At 42.9% G+C, this 21,651-nt stretch overlaps 1 protein-coding gene across 1 annotated transcript in view; it reads left to right on the top strand.

Moving 5' to 3' along the window:
• Positions 1-334: 334 nt before the first annotated feature.
• SNAP25 (synaptosome associated protein 25) overlaps positions 335-21,651 on the top strand; it is a 28,621-nt gene continuing 7,304 nt past the window's right edge. Inside the window, exons 1-5 of the mRNA XM_008932980.2 lie at positions 335-466; positions 1,124-1,165; positions 9,405-9,453; positions 17,533-17,650; positions 21,418-21,543. Of these exons, the coding sequence (XP_008931228.1) occupies positions 395-466; positions 1,124-1,165; positions 9,405-9,453; positions 17,533-17,650; positions 21,418-21,543 (407 nt within the window). The 5' untranslated portion in view covers positions 335-394. The remainder of the gene's footprint in view (positions 467-1,123; positions 1,166-9,404; positions 9,454-17,532; positions 17,651-21,417; positions 21,544-21,651) is intronic.

Below are 21,651 nucleotides of genomic sequence, written 5' to 3'. Positions count from 1 at the left end.
AGGACTGTTTCTGGCAGCAAATAACATCTCCTGAGCCTCCAGCTTTGATATGAATAACGTTTGAAAGGTTAAGAAAAAAGGAAGCTTTCTCCTCAAAGCACATGACGAGGGTGCATCCTTGTTCTTCAAGAGTGATTAATAACACAGGAATAAAGCAGCACCTTGAGCAACCCTGTGTGCTCTCCACTATGCAGGAATTACCATCCAGAACGGGAGAGTTTGGGTGAGGGCACTCCTGTAATTAAAGCACTTTTGTGGGACTGACATTTCAGCACGACTCAGCGAGCCAGGGAGCCTAACCACACAGTTTCTTCTCCTCTGTGTCTTCCAGGCTCACAAGCAGCTGAGCACAACTCCCTGATCGGCGGCGTCCCCAAACACACCCACAGCTAAGATGGCGGAGGACGCGGATATGCGCAATGAGTTGGAAGAAATGCAGCGGCGCGCGGACCAGCTCGCCGATGAGGTGAGACCAGCAGCTAAACTGGGAGCTTGGGGCTGGGGCTGGTGTGAAAGACACAGCCAGGAATAGGAGCGCAGCCGGCAAAAGGACTTCTAGGGCTGATTCTGCTTTTCCGTCAGCTTTACACTGAAAGCAGAATTGGAAATGAGATGAGCTGGGGTGAAATTTAATGTTGTGTTTAGTCAAGATTAAGGCTTTTATTGATCTTGAGTTTGGTTTAGGAATTAGATTGTGCATCAGTTTGACTGGCCTCAGAGCAAAGAGCAGCAATTTAATATTTTCTGAGGATTCCTTCGATTTGTCAAACCTATTAAATGTTAAAAGTCACCAATTAAGTCCCTGAAAAGTCGTAGCTGAAAACCACAGACTATTTTTAAAGTGGAACACCAGCTGTTCCAAGCAGCACCGCCGCAGTGTGTGAGCAAGGGGACCACAAGCCCTGGAGACTGCAGCTGCCTCAGGATGCAGTGGGAATTGCTGCATTAGCAAGTCCTAATGGAGAGCTGGAGATGGAGAAATCACCAGTGCCCTGCTGATGGCCTGATTTGGGGGGGAAGGCAAAGAGTGTAGGAAAAACATGGTGTCAGCATGAGCCTGCACATCAGTGTTGGAAAGCATAACTTGCCAAATCTAAGCACATTTTCCTCTGTTTCATTCCAGTCCCTGGAGAGCACCCGTCGAATGCTGCAGCTTGTCGAAGAGGTAAGGACTTGCATTTTATTTGCACTTCTGTTGTGATGGAGAGTCTGATGCTGGAAGTGCTTTTTTAATAACTCACATTGCTAAGGCACGTCCATGGCTTTATGTGCCACTCTGTCCCTCCTTATCCCTACCCCTTACTAGGGCCACTCAAGATGCTGTGCCCTGGCTGCCAAGTGTCCACGGCAGGCCAGCAGCCGAGGCACTGGTTTGGTTTGCCCATACCTGAGTATCCATTGAGACAGGATACTGGAGATAAAGCAAAGGCACAGCCTCTGAAGGTGACCTGGAGTCAGGGACAAGTGGCTAAGGTGCTGCAGAGCTCTGGGAGCCTCGTGCTGGCACCTCTCTCTTGTCCTTGCCCTAGCACCGCAAGCAGGGAAGGTGAGAAAGGCCCTCAGGGCACTTGCCCTGTTGTCTCTAAATACTTCCCTCTCCATAAACACTCTGAGCTATTTTTATAGAACACCAGTCACAGTATTTAAATGCCACTTCTTTATGTATCTCTGAAATATTTATCAGGATTTCAAGGCTCATGAGATGTCCTAGATTGACTGCTTTGGAACAGGGAGTTCTCTGATTTTCCGCGGTGCTAAGGAAGGGGATCCCGGCTCAGTCCTCACAGCTACTACAGCTTCTACCTGCCTGGAGGGGTCACTCCCAGAAGGGAAAAAACAATTCAGTCAGGCTGTATTTCACCCTCTTCACAACAAAGGGGTTTAAAAGTTGGAAAATCTCAAACTCAGTTTAACTTCAAGTGTTCAGCCATCAGGTGGTGGAAAACTTTGCTGCCGCCTGACAGGACATATTATTTTCAGACGCCATGTGAGCCCTGGCGCTGGAGCTGGTGACATTTTTAATCAGGGTCATCAGCACTGACAGTCCCAGTACTCCTGACAAGCAGAGGAGTCTCCAGAGGAGACAAGGGGAAGAAAATTACATCAGGTCCCACATTCAGGAACAAGCACAATCCCAGCCGTAGGCTGAGTGGCCTCGGAATCAATCACGACTGTGAAGATCAGTGGAGTCCAGTGGAGACAAAATTAAATTTCCATGTACAGACAGACAGATGGGTCACCGAGCATAGTCAGCATCACTTCTCCTCCACAAACACTTCAGATCCGGGCCCCTTGCAGCCGAAACATGCTCTTGTCTCATGAGCAATCTGTCCCTTTTATCTGCACAATTCCCTGGACACACCATTTCTAACCATCACTTTGTGTCAACTCTGTGCTGGATGCAGCTCCTGTTGAAACCAATTTGATGACATGGAAGACAGTCTCGTATGGGTAGCCCCCCAGCACCATGCAGGAGAGCCTGCTGCCCCAAAATGCCTGTGATCTAAATAGACAAGGCAGATGATGAGTGGGAAGAAGGAGAGGCACAGGAAAGGGAAGTGACTTGCTCAGGGCCAAGCCATCAGTAAATATCAGCCCTGTCTCTCCTGAGCCGTGTTTGTGCGACCTGTGCACTGCTTGAGTCTTCCTAACATATTGAACCAGCATATTGTGAATGCCACTGGGATTTCAGCATTAAATCACGGCAAATGGCAAAGTGGGAGGAGAACTGGGACTGCTGAATTTACCATTGAATTTATGGAGGGCTGTAGAGCTTCTTGGAAGAGCTCAGCATCTCTCTGGACCTGGCGTTTATTCAGATGCTACAATATCTCCCTGTCCAAATAGAGAAGTTGCTAAAACCAGCACTGAGCAGTCAAGGGAGTTCTTCTAAAATGAGTTGCATATTATTTTCACTAATGTGACTATCAAAGACCTTTAATATCCTTCTGTGGTCTAAACAGCTGGTTGGTTATTCTGATCCCATCTCCTAGGTACTTTTAAAAGAATGAAGCATTTAGGGAGTGAGAGATTTTATACTGAAAAGACAAATGATGAGAGTCTTTGAAATCGAACTCGCACAGCTATGATTTAATAGACCCCAGAAATCCAATTATACTCCCTTTCTTAGCAGAACCTGTCTAGTGGGTAGAGATAGAAAATATTCTTTCTCAGTGACAGAGTGCTTTTTACTTTATCCTTCTGATACAGCAAATATGTTATTCCTTTCTCAGGAAAAGGACGCCCCCATGTCTATGCATTATTGCTATATACATATGTATGGAGTCCTCTCATGGCTGGCTCCACTCTGTTAGATACCAGGAAAATACAGAATAAACAGACTGACTTGACTCCTTCCTGAGTCAGAACAGTGTTGTCCACCCAGGGAAGCCCTGCAGCAGTAGAAGGTGTGCTTCATGATGAACTGTAGGTCACTGTCTGGGGGGCATGTCCCAAAGGATCATGCCTTCCTTGCCCAGGACAACCAGTCTGAGTTTGGAGACTAAGGCCTGATATTCCCAGGGAACATCAGCAAGGAAAACCAAATATGGAACTGCTGCTTGGTTTTATAACCCAGCTTTGCAAGAAGCTGATTTTTCCAGTCCTGGCACAACAGAGGAAGCAAGAAGTGGTGAGTGGCTGTTACAAAAGCAGCCACAGCTTTGCCCCAAGGCAGCTCCGTTCTGGAATGGCAGATTCCAAACCCCAGTTTGCTCTGTGGTGCCCAGTGTACCCAGGCAGCACGGCTAATCTACACTGACCAGTGCTCATTTGAGCCACTCAGTGCTATAAATACCCGTATTTTATGATGATGCTGTGCAATGTTTGGGCCAAAACAAAAAATAAAAATGAACTGAGGAAGAACAAGCGAGAGTAAATGCGTAGTTTGTAGCTGACCTCCTTATTTTCTTGTTCAAGCCTTTTACCTCTGAGGCCACGTTATGCAATGCAGAATATCACATGCCAGGGGAAAAGCCATGAGTTTAATATCAACAAGATCAGCACTGCTGAAAGCCCAAAAGAAAGCATTTAGGAACATGTCCAGGCAAAAGGGCTGTTTTGTACATTTAAATTCAGAGAGGACTATGTTCTCCGCTCATATGCTCTGATGTTAGAGTGAAGCTTACAAAGTATCCAAGCTGAAATATTAAGCTATAAAAGTTTGATAAGCTCATGATGCTGCCCTACACAGGACACTGAACACACAGGATGCCATTTTACTAGCTGTGGGTTTCCCCTGACATTATTATCACAGTCAAATTTTCTCTAGTCTGAAAAATAAAAGTATCACATTAATTTAGAGTTTGGCCCAAATCTTGCCACAGCTAATTTGAAAAATCCATTTGCCATCATAAGAACCATTGGAACTATTGCATTAGTGGAACAGTTCTACAAAGAAAAGTGTTTTAACCAGTGTAATTCCACAGAAATGCATGTCTGGCACAAGGGAATGTGATCCAGAATTCTGGTCTCAGTTCTTCCAGCGCAGGGTTAGACCCCTCTCTCTGTATAAAGCAGTGGCAGCACTGGAGTCTGGTTGCACTAGACAAAAACCAGGCACATGGGATTCAAGGTGGGGTCACAGATTCACTGGGGCTGAGGATCTGAGTTAACAGGCAGAGCAGTCACGTGGCTCTTTAATCAGGCACGGAGAGACATCGGAGCATTAACAGGGCGACAGGGAACTCGGAGCAGGAGCCCAGCAAATGCATTACTACAGATGACTAAAAAATGTTTCCTCGGCCACATTTTTTGTCTTTTGGGTGTTGACAGTTCTCTTTAGTGCCTGTGGGAACTGCTAGCAATGTCAGCCTGTCCTGGAACATAATTGTCTCTATTAATTTATTCAAAACAAACTCTATAATCCATATTGATTAAAGCAAAATTCTTCATCGAAGTGGAAGTTCATGTGTTCTTCACAGAACTGAGAGTGCATATCTGGTTTTCAAGGTATCTCCTGAAATGCAGAGAAAGAGATTTCTAGAATTTGGATTCTCTATCCAATACATCATTTCCTTACACTGTTAGGAAAATCACCCCTCAGGCTAACCCAAAGTTTTAGTAGCTGCCTTTTGTAGCAGGTATGGATAGGACAGAACACACTGTGTTCCTGGAGGGGCTGATGAGCCCTTTGAGAAGTCATTCCAATTCTCTCCCTACTTTTATTCCCACCTTGGGAAATTAAGTTATGTAACAGCAATAATAAGAAATGAAATAGCAATGCATTTCCCCTCCAAAGTGCTGGGCAAATTTCAGTGAATGTTTTGTTGCTGACTTGCTCTGAGTGAAACACTCACAAAAAACCCCCAAAAAGTTTGAAGAAGCTATTACAGAAGATCGAGGATAATGTACATTAAAGCCTCCAGAAGGGTTCCCAGTTATGCTGTTAAACTGGCTTCACTGAAGCACTGATAGACTTAAGTATCTAAGAATTGAATTAAGCCCAGAGGTTTAAAATCATATATTCTGGCTTTCTGATCATAAGCTTAGCCAGTGGCCCAGTGGAAAACCTGGGCATGTGCTTCATATAAAGGATACCCAAACCAGTACTGCTTGTTAGTTTGCTTTTATCTAAACACTAGAGCTTAGTGCTGGTGAAAGGTTCAAGGACACCAACTTTCATAAACTTTATAGGCTCTGTTTCCCCTAATATTCCCCTAAGTTGAAAGTGATGGTCTCCTGCTCTGAGGGGTCATCTGACGTGCAAAATTATTATATATATTATATATTTGCCTGTGTGCAGTAAACCTGCACTATGGATAAACAGAGGAACTCCAGAGCTGCCAGTTTAATGCCTCAACATAAGAGATGCCGTGCCATTTTCTTCTGAAGGAAAAGAGTGTGAGATGTTTGCTGTGCCATGGCAAAATCCAACAGTCCAAATTCTCCTCTCAAGTGCAATGAGAAGACAAGGAGAGTCAGAAGTAATCCTGGAGAGAGAAGGCTGTTACAGATCTGAGAGCTGGATGAAAATGGAATGTGCTCCATGAACTCTGTAGGGTCCTATGAAAGATGCATTTTTCTTCTCCCTGGCCAGACCCAGTTGAAGAATCCCATTTTCTGAGAATCCCTATTTTGTTGCAAACTAAACAGAGGATTGCCTGGGCAAGGACTGGAGGGTCTTAGGAAATTCCTGAATTTTTACAGGAAGAAAGAAAGGCTCTAATCCCTGGGAACGTGTCCCATTAGCACACGTTTTCATAAAAAGATGGACCTCATTAGTTCTACCCATTCACGGCTCCCCACATAGGATATTAGTGATGTTGGTGAGCACTGGATGTGGGTGGGAATCCTTCCTGAGCCCTCGGGATCAGACAAATCAAACCATGGTCACCGGGCCCTTGGTGATGGGAGCCTGCTGTCGAGGTTTTAGGATCAGTGGTTGTCAAACAGGTTCTTCTGGGCTGGCACTTTGCAGACACAGCTTCTGTCACCTCCTGTTACATTCTCCAAGCACCCAGTTCTAGTGCATCTGCTGACACCTGGTCCCACTGAGACCAAGAGGATTTTCTGTGATACTTCGAGTGCAGAAACTTTTAACTGAAGAGGTTTTTTAGTTCCCAGAGATGCCTCAGTCTGTTGTCACTGAAGGTCAGGTACTGAGTGATTTTCTCCTGCTCAGACATATGGATGATGAACACATTTTTAGAGCAGTTCTGTCTTACAGACAGGTTTGGTTTTGAGCTATCTAAAGGATCAGTTACAATAAAAATACTGAATTTTTCTAGAAGTCCGGATCTGTTTTAAATGCACAAATGTGATTATATTTTAAAATTTGCTTTACACATTTAATTTTTTGTGGAAAAGCTGAAAATTAATGCTTAATACAAACTTGGAACAGCAGGAGATTGTCACTTGATGTCTGAATCATCTCCCATCTTTGCCAGTCACCATCTCTTTATTAGCTTCAATATGCTTTTGATTAGAACACAGATGCAGACAAGTATATTCACTGCACACCCTTTAATATTTTCACATTAGTATTGATGTTGTGGCACTGATGATCAGGTAAATAAAAGAAAATGTCACCTCTTTCACTCCCTGTAAGGATTTGATATGAAATACAAACCGTAAGGTCTAATTGCTGAGTTCATCTCTCAGCACACGTCTTATTCAGGTCACTGGACATCTTAGCTGCATAAAGGGAGTTTACTCAGATGTTAAATACAGCAGGAAACTAAGGTAAGAGGGTTAAGGAGCAGCAAATATTTCTCAACCTGGCTGTGTTTGATTCTCTGAAAGCCAACAACTATCACAGTACCAGCTGCAGGTTTCTGAGTCCAGTATTTAGAAGAGTCCCATGTCAGACTCAGTAAAATATGTTTACTGAAACACAAGATGACTCAGGACCCAAGCAGCCTTCTTATATTTGCATGACGTATGTTTGTTAAAATACAATAAGAAATAAATAGATCAATATTAACTCTTTTAAGGTAAGACCTCCCTGGACATTCAGAGCATAGAAGAAAGAGTCCAATAAAAAGCCATTGCACATCCAGTGCTTAGCAGACCTGTCCCACAGCAAATGTAAGATAATTAAAAGTGGTTTCTCTATTCTAAATAGGCAAGTCTAAGGTAACCCTCGGACCCTAAGTTTCTACAGGCTTCAAAAACAAAAGCTGGCTGGGATTCAAGTAAATGCAGTATGAGCTTGGAGGGAGAGAGAGCAGCAGTGGGTACCTGGGAGGTGGCTGACCTGAGGGCAGCAGGGTGCAGCAGACTATGGGGAGAGGCAGGAGGCCTTTTCTCTCCATCTGGCACCTCACACAGGGATTTTTTTCAAAAGAGGGAGCAAGCCAGCCTGCACACATCTGAGGTTTTTGCCAGTTTCTACAGTGACATAGACATTAAAGACAAGAATGGGAGTGCAGAGAGAGGCAGACAAGAGGCATCTCTCGTCCCTCTTGAGCCGAGCAGGATCCTCTTGAAGCCCAGCAGAGAAGCACCAGCTGCACCAGGCAAACAGCCTCGAGCGTGCCAGAGTCAGGCTTGTGGCTGAGCCAGCGTGGGCTGTGTCCTGCCTGGGAGCACCCTGGGAGCACAGAATGGGCAGCTGAGGGCCAGAGACACTTCCCTGCTCCCAGGAAAAGAATGGGTGATGACAGGGAGCAGGGCAGCTGGGAGGAAGGATAATATGAAGTCCTTCATTTGCCTCAAGGAGTGGGTGGCTTGAAAAGCACAGGGACCGTCAGGACTTTAGGTTTCTATTCCTTGTGTTCCCCTGCAACTGTGAGCATCTCCCCTGCCCCCTGCAAAATGGTCACCATCACCTTCATCTGTTCCACAGGAGCATAGATAGCTTTATGTTCATGGAAGCAGGCAAATTACTGCTGCTCATGTCCAGGTAGCTCCTCTTCACAGAGGACTTACTTCATCTGCTCTTGACATGCAACAGGCAGATGATCGTTCAGGCCATTAATTATTCACAGATGTTATCACAGCTCCAAGCAGAATGGAGCTGGTTTCCCCCTGGTAATTAAAAAGGAGCTAATCTGATCTGTGATACAGCTCGGTATCACAGCACCCAGAAACCCGAGACACCCAATCACAGCCCAGAGTGAGGATAACAAATGCAAAAATTGTACTTGTGAAAGGTGCCCTGCTGCTGGTTTAGGCAAGTGGGATCTCTGAGTGGCTCAGCTTTGCTCAAACCCTGTATCCAGCAACAGCAGTGATAAGATTCCCACTAAGCTGTGGGAGCAGAGGCAGTTTCAGTGTGTAGGTGTTTTAAAAATCCTACCTTCGAACTCAATTCAAAGTCCATTAATGCAAAAGGTGTCTGTTGACTGAATTAAAACTTGGCTCAAACCCATATCTATTAGATCACTGAGCCAAAAAATATGGCTTAATCCTATTAAATATTAGCCTACTTTAAAATGGATTTCCTAAGTAGGTAAGCTTTCTGACTTCTGACAGCAGCAAGGGCTGTGTACAAACCACTGTGCCTCCTTCCCAAACATGCTTGTGTCATATCTGTTTTCCCTGGGAATTTCTTTTGTGGGATTAACACACACCTGCAATACCAACAGCCTCATCCTCCCTTCTTCTGCTTCAGTGAACTTGGAGATGAACCCTCTCTTTTTAGAAATTACTGTTGCATAAAGTGATTATTTTAATTGCAAGGTCCCTGATTCTGTGCTTTCAGCAGAAGTTCAGTATCCCGGTGAGTCCAGAAGGATTGATGGTACAACTGAGACTACCTGGTTCCTTATGCAGTGTCCAGGCACATAAAGTCTTTGGACTGTGCCACCAGCCCCTGATGACCTTGTCATTCCTTTCCCTGTTTTTCTTTTGTCTTCCTGTGTCCCGTACCAAGGGCTGAGTGTTCCCTCACTGATCTCTCTTTCTCTCTCTCTTTCTTCTCCCCTCTCTCTCCTTCCCTTGCTACCACTATTGGGATGTAGAGTAAAGATGCTGGTATCAGGACTTTGGTTATGTTGGATGAGCAAGGAGGTAAGTTCAGATTGCTTCAGTAAGGAAGTATAACCCTTCTCAAAGTTCTGTACTAACTGTGTGCAACCCTGGAAACGAGGGACACAAAATATGTGTGGTCGTGCATGAGAACCCAAAAAACCTCTTTGCCTTTAGCATCGTTGTCTGACAGAGAACCAACAACTGCCTAAGAGTCTGTACTTCTTTTGATCTGTCTCCCATTAATGTCAAAGACAGCTGCAGGCTGAACTCATCCAAATCACCACTTTATTTCAGCGAGCTTTGGGTCAAGATCCAGCTACATGAGGAGAAGATTTGCCTCCATGAATGTAAAATCCAGCATTATTTATGCAGGTGCTACGGAATTGTCCCCCTAGTTTAAGCTACAAGTGAAAGGCATGCAATAAATGCATGCCAAGAAGAGGTAATACAGGTTTACTTTGTGTAAAATTCAGTTGCTTTTTGTATAGACATGGTAGTGAGGATGGCAGAGTTTTAACATTAAAAGCTGTGGCACGATCAGCTCATTACAATTGACCATATAGGAGGATTCAGGCTTAGATAACTCCCTGTGTGTGGATGACAATGACAAAACCAGAGCCTGATATATTCAATACATTCCAGGAAATTACATTTTGGCCCTTCACAATATGACAAAGAAGTAGGTACCTTCCCCCCTCCCCTCAGTAAAACTAATAACTTTTCATTTGGTGCAGACCCACAGCAAAAGGGTGTCTCCAATAAATCAACAGAGTATAAATTTCTGCTACCCTCTATCAAACCAGCTCCCCAAAGGCCATTCTTATTATTTACTATATGTCATGACACCAAACTGTATTAGGAAATGTTTCTTCCCCCCCACACACTCTCCCCTTAGAGAAAAGAATTTAACCCAGCAAAATTTTGTCACATCAATTTATCTTGACAAGAAAAATATTAGAGAGAATATTTTGTTGTCTTTGAAAAATAATGGCAGTAAAAGAACAATCACTGAATACAGAAAACCAGAAATTACCTATGTTGAAACAGATATGGCACCTGTCTAAATAATGTGTTTTGTTTCAGAAGTGAATTATACAGCTGTAATAAATCACAAATATTGTCAAAGGAAGTGTAAATATCCAGATGTGTCATGCAATATAATTTCGCAGGCAGAGCAGCAGAAACTTTAGTGGTTCCTGGGAAAACTTGTTCCTGTTCTTTAACTGCTATTTTTCCACAGATTGCTAGGGAGGATTATTTTGATTTTAACCTTGAATTTTTGTTTTGTTATTTTGGAATTCTACTATTGCTAAATCCCTGTGTGCAAAACTTGTCTGATGATTTATTCCATAGTCATGATAGGAAGGACGATCTGGATGAGCCAAAGAGCTGAGACTGAACCCACTCATCTCTTTGGGAGTCCAGGGAACTCAGTGTTAAATGACAGTGAAACCTGAAATATATATTGTACAGTCAGAGATGCACTGAGTCAATACCTACAGGAAAGAATCAGACAGTTTCAAAGCCTCTTTAAATTGGTTATGGTCATGCCTTAAGTGGTTCAGTAAATTTAGCTTATGACTATATACAGTGTGGGTTTCTAAAGGAAAACAGCCAAATAATGCTACAAACCCTGAGAATATTGTAACCACTCTCCTATGCTAAATGTCTAATTAAGTTTTCTCCATTTTAGCAATATGTAGGTGTAATAATTCCTGATTATTTTTTTTTATTTTAGCAATAAAGGACTTATACTACTGGGCAAAACCCGCTAATGATGACTTTGAACCCTCTGTAATTAGTGCAATGTGTGCAGCTCACGGATGTCTCAGCAGATTATCAGATTAAGGAAATAATTTGCTAACACTGCCATGTGATCTCTTTGCAGCTGACTGCACAAGTCACTTAAGATTATTAGGTGTTAAATATACAGAAAACATGACACTGATCTTTGCAGTGGGCGGCAAGCAGAATATCTAATCTCTGCAGTTGCTTGAAGCTCTGTTTTTAGGTTTCCTGACAAAATTGCTTGTTTGGAAGTTAAACAGACTTTACAAGGAAAACTTCTCTGAGCCAATTCAATGTAAATAACAGAAAGCAGAACTGATTTTCTGGTATCAGTAGGCAGAAGTCTCTGGGATCATAAAAGGCAATAAGTCCAGGTAATTTCCCAATGCCAGTATTTGTACAACCAAGCCAGCCTGGCGAGCTCCTGTAGCCCCAAGGTTTAGCACAGCTGGCTGTGCAGCACATGGCAGAGTGAGTGTGCCACGACCCTCAGACATGGGGAGCTTCACAAGGGCTTGTGTTACCCCTGTTTCACAGAGGATGGGGCTGCCATAAAAACTGGAGACCTCCTCCAGTGCCCTTTGAAGTCACTGGGATTTGGAGTGGACTGTCCCTCTGCAATACCAAATTATCATTTTTTGAGCCACGCCTTGTCATCCAAACCAGCTCAACACAGTCCTTCCCCTGGGGAGCCCACAGGAAGGAGCTAGGAGGTCAGATTCTCCTTGCTGAGATTTTTTTCCATCAGTGAGAAAGTCTTTCCCTGCCCCCATGTGCATCCATAATGCTACATTTTTTTAAACCTGGCCTTTAGTCAATCTCCCTTAATTAATGATTTAAATATAAATACGTATATAACTCTTTAAAGTGTTTTCATTTTACACTAAAATCTTCATGCTGCAAAGGATTATTGAGCCATGGCAATTGCTCTGCTTCATTAAATATGTCTTTAAAACATGCTAATTTAGAAAAATGTTAATATTTAGATGCATATAGGTTAAAAGCAGACTGTAGAAATGAAACTGAGATTACAAAGTAGGAATATGAAAACAAACCTGAATTGTTAACATAGAAGGGGTCCCATGGTAGCTCTCCTCATCCAAAGGAAAGTCCTCTCACCTGGGAGTGTCAGCAGGGACAGAGATTTGGAGGATTTCAAGGACATTTTTTTGTGTGTGATGATGTCCTCATGCAGTTTATTACAAAAGGATTTGGGGTTTGTATTCCAAAGAAGGTGGAGGGGAGAAACTTTTCCAATAACAACAGTAGCAGCACAGCCATTTCTCATCCAAGACAAGATAGAGGAATAGCCACAACTTTGATAAGCGACAAAGAAAACGTCATTTCCTTGAAAATTGAAATTTTCTCCCTGCACCAGCAACAGCAAATGCACAACCAGTGAACACAGGGAGCAGATGAATGTACCCAGAAGATCTTACTCCAGATCAAGTTGATAAGGGAGATAAAACTTTGAAATAACTGGGCAACCCCCCGAGCAAAAGCACTGGCACCATGTGATGGTACCCACACTAGCTGACCTCTTTAGCAGGAGTTGTGAGTTTGGCAGTTTTGTGTGAGTAAAGGATAATTAGGGAAATAAAAAGTAACTAATGACTATTCCAGATTCTACAGGGAAAATGGTATTAATTATGTTGAAATTGTAGTGCAGAACAAAAGGAAAATGAACCCCCACAAAGCAGGTTGTGCCTTGTCTCCTGTTATTTTTAGCAGAGCTACACGTGGGCTCACAGCACTCCCTGCCAGCTCTCTGCCATTCCTACCTGTGCTCTGCAGTGCCTTTCAGAGCACAGATAGGTCAAGACTCAGGATTTCTGAAAAGGCTGTCCTAGAAATGTACTACACTCCAATAGGATTCTCCTTTATGGAAAATGGGATCACAGAGTAGCATTGGAAGCAGTTAATCTGCTGATTCTCTTTCCAATTCAGCCCTCTTGTATGCAATTATGATTACAATGTGTTCTTAAGGTGTCCTTCTTCTTTTTTCCTTTTTTTTTTCCTCTAATTAAAATTGTCCTTGTGGAAATTGCTTCTCTGCACAATACTCCAAGCAAAGGAGCAAGTTCCCATCTCCACATTTACCTGGCCCCAGATCCTGGACGTCAGTCAAGGAATATTTGTTGCAAATTACAGCTGGGGATGCAAAGGTGGAGCAGCACCACACTTGCCCTGTTCTGGTCCTGCATCCAACGCTGTGTGAGATGCTTTTGCAGCTGTGTTTGCTCAGGAGGCCACAGGAGCAGCTGAGGGATGCCCTTGCTACAGCTTCCCTCTCCCAGCCCCTTCCCCAGAGCAGTCACAGAGTGGGGACTTTCCAGGATGTTATGGAAGATCCTGGCAAAGACCCACTGGCAAAAGGGCACGATGTTATGGTAGAACTAACAGGACTGGCTTGTGGTCCCCCAGTAGCCTTACACAACTAATTCACAAGTATAATGATACAGGTGAAAAAATATTCCTCTTTGTGTCCTAAGATATGCCATCAGTTTGCCGTAGGATCTGGAAGAAGATTTACGGTCACTACCTTGGAATGAAAGTTCTCAGGCATCCAAGGGTATCAATATGCAAAAAGGGCTAATAATTAGCAGAGTTTACTGAAGAAAAATAAAATGGAAGGAAATCAAAATGAAACCTACCTCTGTATTCTGCTGCCAGGCAGCACCAATTTTTTTATATATGATACATAAATATAAGGATAGATGTAGTATATTCAAAGAATATTGCAACAAACTGTAAAAAAAAAAGTCAAACTCTGACCTTGAAGTGCTTCTATAAACGAGAGACAAAGGACACGATCCTTTGTAGGCGTGACTTTGTGTAGGTTCATGGCAATTTATGCCAGCAGACTCTCTTCCCTAAAACCTTTAATACAATATAGAACATTGGAATAGGGAAGATCTATGAAAACAGTTATTAAATTAACCTTTTGATAGCCATCTGATTTCCTACCAGCAGTGATTCATTCTGGGCCAGATTTTAATAGCAGTTATACCAAAACAAATCCAGCTTGACCCCTTTAAGTTAATTCCACTATAATATTTATGCCTCAATAACTGTAGTTAGACTCATGAATCTATTTTCTTGCCTGTGGGACCAGGACTTTGACAAGTATAAATTGGTGTTGCTCCACAAAGCCAGCATAACTATGCTGATTTTAACCAGTTAACAATCCAGCCAATGACATTAAGAACTGGTTTTAGGACCAGCAGCCAGCTGTCTAGACTTCTGGGTTACAAATATGACATGGTTTTTTACACTGATGAGGTTTCCTTTAATGGAAGATAAATTAGTGTGGGTCCCATTTCTATTCAGAAATAGCATAAGCACCACACACAAATCCTGAAGCAGGATGAATTAAGTCAGGTTTCTAGAGAGAGCTGTAATTAAAATGAAAGTGTTTGAGTCATGTCACATCTACTCTTCAATTAGGACTCATTTATTCAGGCAGAAAAAGAAACAGGGAAAGAAAGTTCAAAAGGCCCTACTACACACGTGGCTTCAGAGAATGAGCATCTGGGCGAGGAAACAAGCTTAGACTGGAAGCCACCAGCGGTAGCAGATCTGGGACTGATCCCTGCAGACTTACCTGGAGTTTTCTGCTGGGCAGATAAGGTTAGAGAAGGACTAGCAGGAAAATCAGTGGAAGAAAGGTCAGTACGTTGTGTCCCGCCCAGTGTCAAAATGCACGTGTGGGTACAGCTGCCTTTGAACTGAGGCCCCAGAACGGGCTCTGCAAGCACAGCTCTCGCAAGCAGGAGGTGGGAGTCTGCCACACAAATGTAGCAATTCCCATCTTGTTGCATGAGCCAGGATAAAAGCCAGCTCACACTCCCACAGCTGCTTCCCAGAGCAAGAGTTGCCCAACTATGCAAGAGCAGGCAGGACTCTGAGTTAGGCAGGAGCAGGAGCACTGGGAGGAGCATCCCCTTCTGCCACAGACTCCCATTTCTGATGAGACTGACAATCTGCACCTGCAGACACGAACCAAAGCTTCTGCTAAAGCCCAAATTACAGTGTGCACTGAAACAATCCAACCTTGCATTTCTGGCTCTCAGCTCAGCAGTTTACCAGGCAGAACTTGTGCAGTCCATCTCTCAGGTTTCCTTCTTAGTTTCCCAATCCTTTGCTTACACGATATGTGCCCCTTTTAGAGGACAGTGCCAGGTAACTCTGATCCTCCAAATATATCCTTGGATTTGGGATCAATAACTCCTGTGGTGTCAGGAGACAGGCCCATCAAGATGAGGAGAATGAGAACTGACACCTGAAAAGCAGATGCATCTCTCCATCCTGACATGGCACCTCTCCTTCTCAAAGCCCTGTCTCGTGCAAGAATTAAACAAAGAGCACAAGTTCAATATTCGAATTATTTCAGCTTGAATAATTTAGGCCAGGATTTTCTAGGCCCTCGAGGGGTGAGGTGCCTGTTTCCCATTAAAATTAATTAAATAAAATTAATTTTAATGGGAACTGGGTATCCAAATCCCCCAGAAAGCTTTGAAAATCTAAACCTTGATTGTTATTAGAAACCTAAGTAAGAAATTAGGCCTATTCATGTTCCCAAAGAAGTCAAGAGGAGCTTTGTACTGACGTCAATATGCATATGATTTTCCTTCTGAAATGCCTTTTTTTTTTCTTCTGGATAGGACTCAATTAACATCAGGGATGACATTAAATTCCTTCTATAACCAGTGCTCTTAGTTCCTTCCTCTACAGTCTAATTCTGTGTTTTTCTATTCCGTAAGGTGAATAGGGATGTGTTTGTGTTTTACTGGGATTCCTTGACTTTGCCTCTTTAGCTACAGTTACAGCTTTTAATGGATTGAAATGTCACTCCCAAGTAACTCTCTGATCCTTGGCAGTATTTGAATTTATCCTTCATGAAATGGTGAGGCTTTCCACCCATGTAAAATGCTGTTGCTACCACAGACTCCCCATAAGACCCCTGATCCCACTGGATCCATATCTATTTACATCAGCAGAGAATCCCTTCCCAAACTTTTACATTGTGGCATTCAGTGGCTCTAGGACACCTTCCCCCTGTTTAATAGTGAAGAAATAAAGATGTTAAGTTATTCTGAGCCAACGAGTCCCTAAGAAAACCCAACACCATCACCAGCCCTTGGTGGAAATACTCCAAATTCTGTTTGATGCCAGCAGAGAGAGAGTTGTCTGTATGGGACTGGTTACTGGGCTTGGTGCTGCTTTTCTTGCCCTGGAGCAAAGCAGAAGTGACCCCACTGAAAACACGAGTCTGCACCCCATGTCTGTGTTCATAAGGTCACTTGGGGACAGGGACAATGAATGTCACAGCCAGTGTTCTCTTCCAGTGAGCATCAGGCTCCCGGAGAGGTTTCAGTCGCTCTGTGTTCACTGGGGTTACTCCTGATTTGCAGCCTCTACACCAGAAGGAAAACCAGCCCTGAGGCCACGCTCAGATTAGAGATTAATATCCAATGCCAGTCAAAGTGGCAGGTCTCAGTTTCCTCAGCCTCTGGAAAAAGGGGTACATGGATACAAGCCCTCAAACACTCACTCTGTTTTTGGTACTTCTATTACCAGCATTATCACTCACTAATCCAAGCAATTGTGTTGCCCCAAACCACCCAATTCCAAGGCATTTGTAAGCGTAAGTAACTGAAGTATTTTCCATGGAAGGACATGTTTTCTCTTATATTAACATACATAAATGCAAAATAATAACACTATCTTTCTTTCTCCTGGATGTCACTGTGTCGTAGTAAGTGGATGTATTGTATTACGTTTCTGGACCTTGAGTTTTATAACCCTTCCTTTCTACATCATTACATCTTGTTGATATTAATATATTTCAAATAAATTCCTCCTTTGTTTTACTCTTCCCACACTAGTAAAAGAATTATCTTTGGCATCCAGTGCGGCCCACATCCCTTCAGCAATGCATCAGCTCAGATTAATGCATTGTAATGTCATTATTAACTCAGTTCTACATGGTCATTTTTCATGTTCTGTTGAAGACAAAAGCAAACAAGCAAAAATACAATTCATTCCACACTGTCATCCCTTTGTCCTGACCAGAACAACTCGATCGTGTTGAAGAAGGCATGAACCATATCAACCAAGACATGAAGGAGGCCGAGAAAAATTTAAAAGATTTAGGGAAATGCTGTGGCCTTTTCATATGTCCTTGTAACAAGTAGGTACTGGGTACCGGCTCTGCTATGTGGTGTCCAGTTTTTTGTCACAGTGAATGTCTGAAGTTTTTGTCTTTTTTTTCTTTGTCCTTTTCCATCTGCTTCATTCTGTGGGGATAAAATACTTGTGTTTAATCAGAACAACTGGAACGCATCGAAGAGGGAATGGACCAAATCAATAAGGACATGAAAGAAGCAGAAAAGAATTTGACGGACCTAGGAAAATTCTGTGGTCTTTGTGTCTGTCCATGTAACAAGTAGGTGCTGCCTGCCTCATCTCTTTGAGCACTTAAGGCTGATCCCAAAGGCCTTGTGAAGCTCATCCTTGCTAGGCACATGGACAGGATGAGCATGTGGCATGCAGAAAGAACGATTCTGGTTCAAATGCATCCATCTCATAGCATAGACAACCGACTGGGAGTTACTGTAGATGCATTAAAAGCAGGCATACTGCAGTGAAAGCTTCACTGTCGACACCTTTTAATGGTAAAAGTTTCAACATTTTACACAAAGTGTACTCAGTGGTTCCATTTTCCAGCGAACAAAAACACTGGGGCTACCTTATTCCTGGGCACCCTAAATTGTGAAGCATATTTTCACAAGTTTAATAACCAAAAGAGCTGAAAAACTGCAGAAGAGGTTGTACTAAACATTACTCAAAATTGTGGATGAAAATCACACCTTTTTTCATTGTTCAGCACAAATAGCCCTTGATGCTCTCTCCAAAGAGACGTTTCATAATTGGAACCCAACTTGAACTGGTTTTCATCCTGCCACAGTCAAAAAAAATTTGAGAACACCTGAATATGCCAAATTTCTCTGGTTTGGGTAGCACGTACACTAAGCAGAAATGTTGAAATGCATCGAATTTGCTTGCATGCCATCACACTTGAACGAAACCGCCCTCCAAGTAATGCAAAGCTTGTTTTAAATGCCAAACGGAAATGCGATGCGCGGTTATGCGGGTGGAGGAAACCGGGGACAAAGTGGACCAACCCCAAGTCCTTGAGGAATGGCAAATCCAGCATGCAGTGAGTCGGCATGCAACCAGGTTACAGGGAAAGCTGTCAGAAATGGTTGGCCAGAGATTGTGCAGGAAAGAAAGCAGAGAGCAGTAGTTCTGAGTATTGAACTCCCTTTCTGCGTGATACTTTGTTCACAGCCAAAGTCTGATCCTACCACGATTATCAAGACCAAAGGAAAGAGCTGCCATAGAGTTTAGGGGTATTTTGCCAAAAATCAGAACAGCAAGACTGGGGTTTTGCCCTATCAATCACATCTATTTTGAAGTTAATTCCCTTGGGACACAATGCAGATACTTTAAAACAAAATCAGTTCTGCTCCTGTGTACCAAACCCTGAATACTTTTTTGGGGTAAACATTTTACCCAAAATATGTGTACTGTTGCCTTGGTGTGCACAGTGGGAGAGAGGGCAGGAGAAATGGGAAGAGCTACACACACACACAGAGCCTTAGTCAGCAGGACTGCCTGTATCAGGTTTTTATCTAAGACAGGCTTTAGCCAGAGGACCTGATGCAGAAGAGCTGCAGGTACAAATGCAGCAGAAACTTTACATCTCCCACACTGTACAAGCTGTAAAAGCTCAGAACTGACAGCCAGACATGTGACAGGGAAGGGATTAGCACCTGACACGTGGCCTTAAAACATTTGCCACTTCACTACGGCTGCAGTGCCAGGCTACAAGAACAGGAAGACACTGTGTGCATGCCATGTGGGGGACATTGGTTTGTAAGGGTGTCTCTCCCCTTCTCCAAGGCAGTGTTCTGACCTTGGCAGTCTGCAGCCAGATTTCATAAAGCAGCATTGCCAACCAGTGTTCAGAAACAGAGTGTGGATGAACAAGGCTTTTAGAGACTGTTCCTTGAGTCTCTATGCCAGGACTCAACTGGTACAAATGAGATGATGTTCTGAGGAGTGGAGTGTAGGAGGGAGAGAAATCCACACAGTTCTGGGCATCAGAATCACCATGATCCACCAGTGCTCTTCTGGCTGGTGGGAGACGAATGGCATGTGTTTAAAAAAGATTAACCATTTCCCACATAACTGTACCCTGATCACAGTGAAAGTACAACTCTGTGAGCCTTACCAATACATAAGGCTTGATCCTACATCCTCGGGAGACTCAAAAGGCCCATGGCATGAAACTTTGACCAAGCTGCATTCAAAAGGACAACTACTATTGACCATGAGCAGACCCAGGCTCCAACTGTTGACTTTTATTGGAAGTCCATGAGAAAACAGAGATCAGATTCTGGGTGTAGAAGATCACTTACCCTGAACACAAAGACTGTTTCACTCTCAAAGTTGCACAGGTCTAAATAACAGGCAAACCCCTGTAATGGTATCTGCAGCAAGAGAATGACTCATTTACTCATTTCTAGTAATGCCAAAGCTGATGTATAGTTCAGACATCTAAGATTAAACAGGCCAACCATCATCTTTTTAAGTCCTCACAAACTTTGACAGGACATAAGCTACAAAACAGATGAAAGATTCTCTTTTAATCTATATTTTAATTCTATATCGTAGCATACAACACATATTCAGGCCCATTTAAAACTGAGTTGCTTCAGGGGGCATGGAGAGAACATAACACCAAAGACGGGGTTGTCATGTCCTTTCCCAAATCCTCCAGAAGCACGTTCAGTTCCTTCCCCAAAATCCAAGCCACAAGGCTGTTTAGATGATGGGTTGGAGCTGACCAAAGAATAGAGAAACCACAGAGATTTGCAATTCCCTACAGTTTTTTGGAAACTGTTCCATTTCTAGGAAAAAAAAATCAAGAACTTACACCTGTGGACTCCAAACACTCACACTCTCCTGTTAAAGTGTTCAGTCTCATCTGATGATCCTAAATAAGCTGCACATGTCAATCTGCCACTCTAGGTGTGCCTGGATTTTAATTTTCTATCCACGGCAGCTCAGTCAAAAATGGCTCTCTGAAAGTTAATGTAACTGTCAGGAAGAACAAATATAACAAGTTGCTAGGCTATATTTAAAGTCCTGTGGTTTAAAACTCCTGAAGGAAGTGATGATCCATTTTTGCCTGTGTCTTGCTTATTGTGAAGGCTGTTACTGCTGATGCATTAAGGGTATGATGAACTATTGGGGCAACTGTGCTTAGTGAGAATGCTTTACTTCTTATTCATGCCTGTAGCTGGTGCACGAAAAAAAATGTAGAAAAACTTCCCTTTCTGATGCTAGATTGCTCGTATCTTTTATTTTCTCCTGCACTCATTTCATTTCTGCCTATTTTACTTTTTGTCTCTGTGGACAAAGGTTTGTACATCAACTGTCGATGTATGATTACTATTCTCAAGTACCGATATATTATTTGAAAAATCTAATGAACCCTATGATAAAATCATCCCCAAATCACCTTGGGAAAGGTCAGTGGCTTTAAATGCCTACTATGCCACATACATATTGAAAACACATCAACAGAAGCTCAATATTCTGCATGGTAAATTGTTAAATTCTAGCCAAATCTGTTTTTCTCTAAGAGGGTGTGTTGCTGTGATGTGATGTACACACTATACTTGGCAGTTCTGTTTTTATGTCTGTCTGCCAGTACGTTCTCTGTGTTTGATGTCAAAACATATGTGTCACTGAAACGAAACAATGTTTTCTACTTATCTGTATTTCTTCTCTTCTTCTTTTTTATTTTTCCTTTTTTTTTTTTTTTTTTTTTTTTAAATTTTCCTTCTTTCTGGATACTAAGTCAACATCCAAAAAACTTGTGTGCAGTGTTGTAGACTTGACAATTGCAATTCACCCTATTGGAAACTAAACCTCTGACCATCACTGTTGTTGTGGCAGTAAAGTAAAAAAACAAACAAAAACCAACGCCCTCCTTTTGCTCAGGGTTATGATATATCGGTATACAACCAATGACCCTCTATCTGAAAACTCATTTGCTTGATTCAGCTTTTAGCTTGGAGAGGTAAAGAGTTTTGCATTTGTCCACTTGATGCTTTGTTACTCATGGTGTTTTTTGCATAGGCTCAAATCAAGTGATGCCTACAAAAAGGCCTGGGGCAATAACCAGGATGGTGTTGTAGCCAGCCAGCCCGCACGTGTCGTAGATGAGCGGGAGCAGATGGCCATCAGTGGTGGCTTTATCCGCAGGTGAGCCTTTGGATCCACTGTTCTCTCTCTATTCTCCTTGTCACTGATATATTTAGATTTCTTCCATATGGTCATGAGTTCTGTGGTGCTCATTAACTCCTTCAGTGG

The sequence above is a fragment of the Manacus vitellinus genome, unplaced genomic scaffold (assembly GCF_001715985.3).
Source record: "Manacus vitellinus isolate BGI_N305 unplaced genomic scaffold, ASM171598v3 scaffold_38_pilon, whole genome shotgun sequence".
Lineage (NCBI taxonomy): Eukaryota > Metazoa > Chordata > Aves > Passeriformes > Pipridae > Manacus > Manacus vitellinus.
This window is presented reverse-complemented; position numbering and strand designations above follow the sequence as displayed.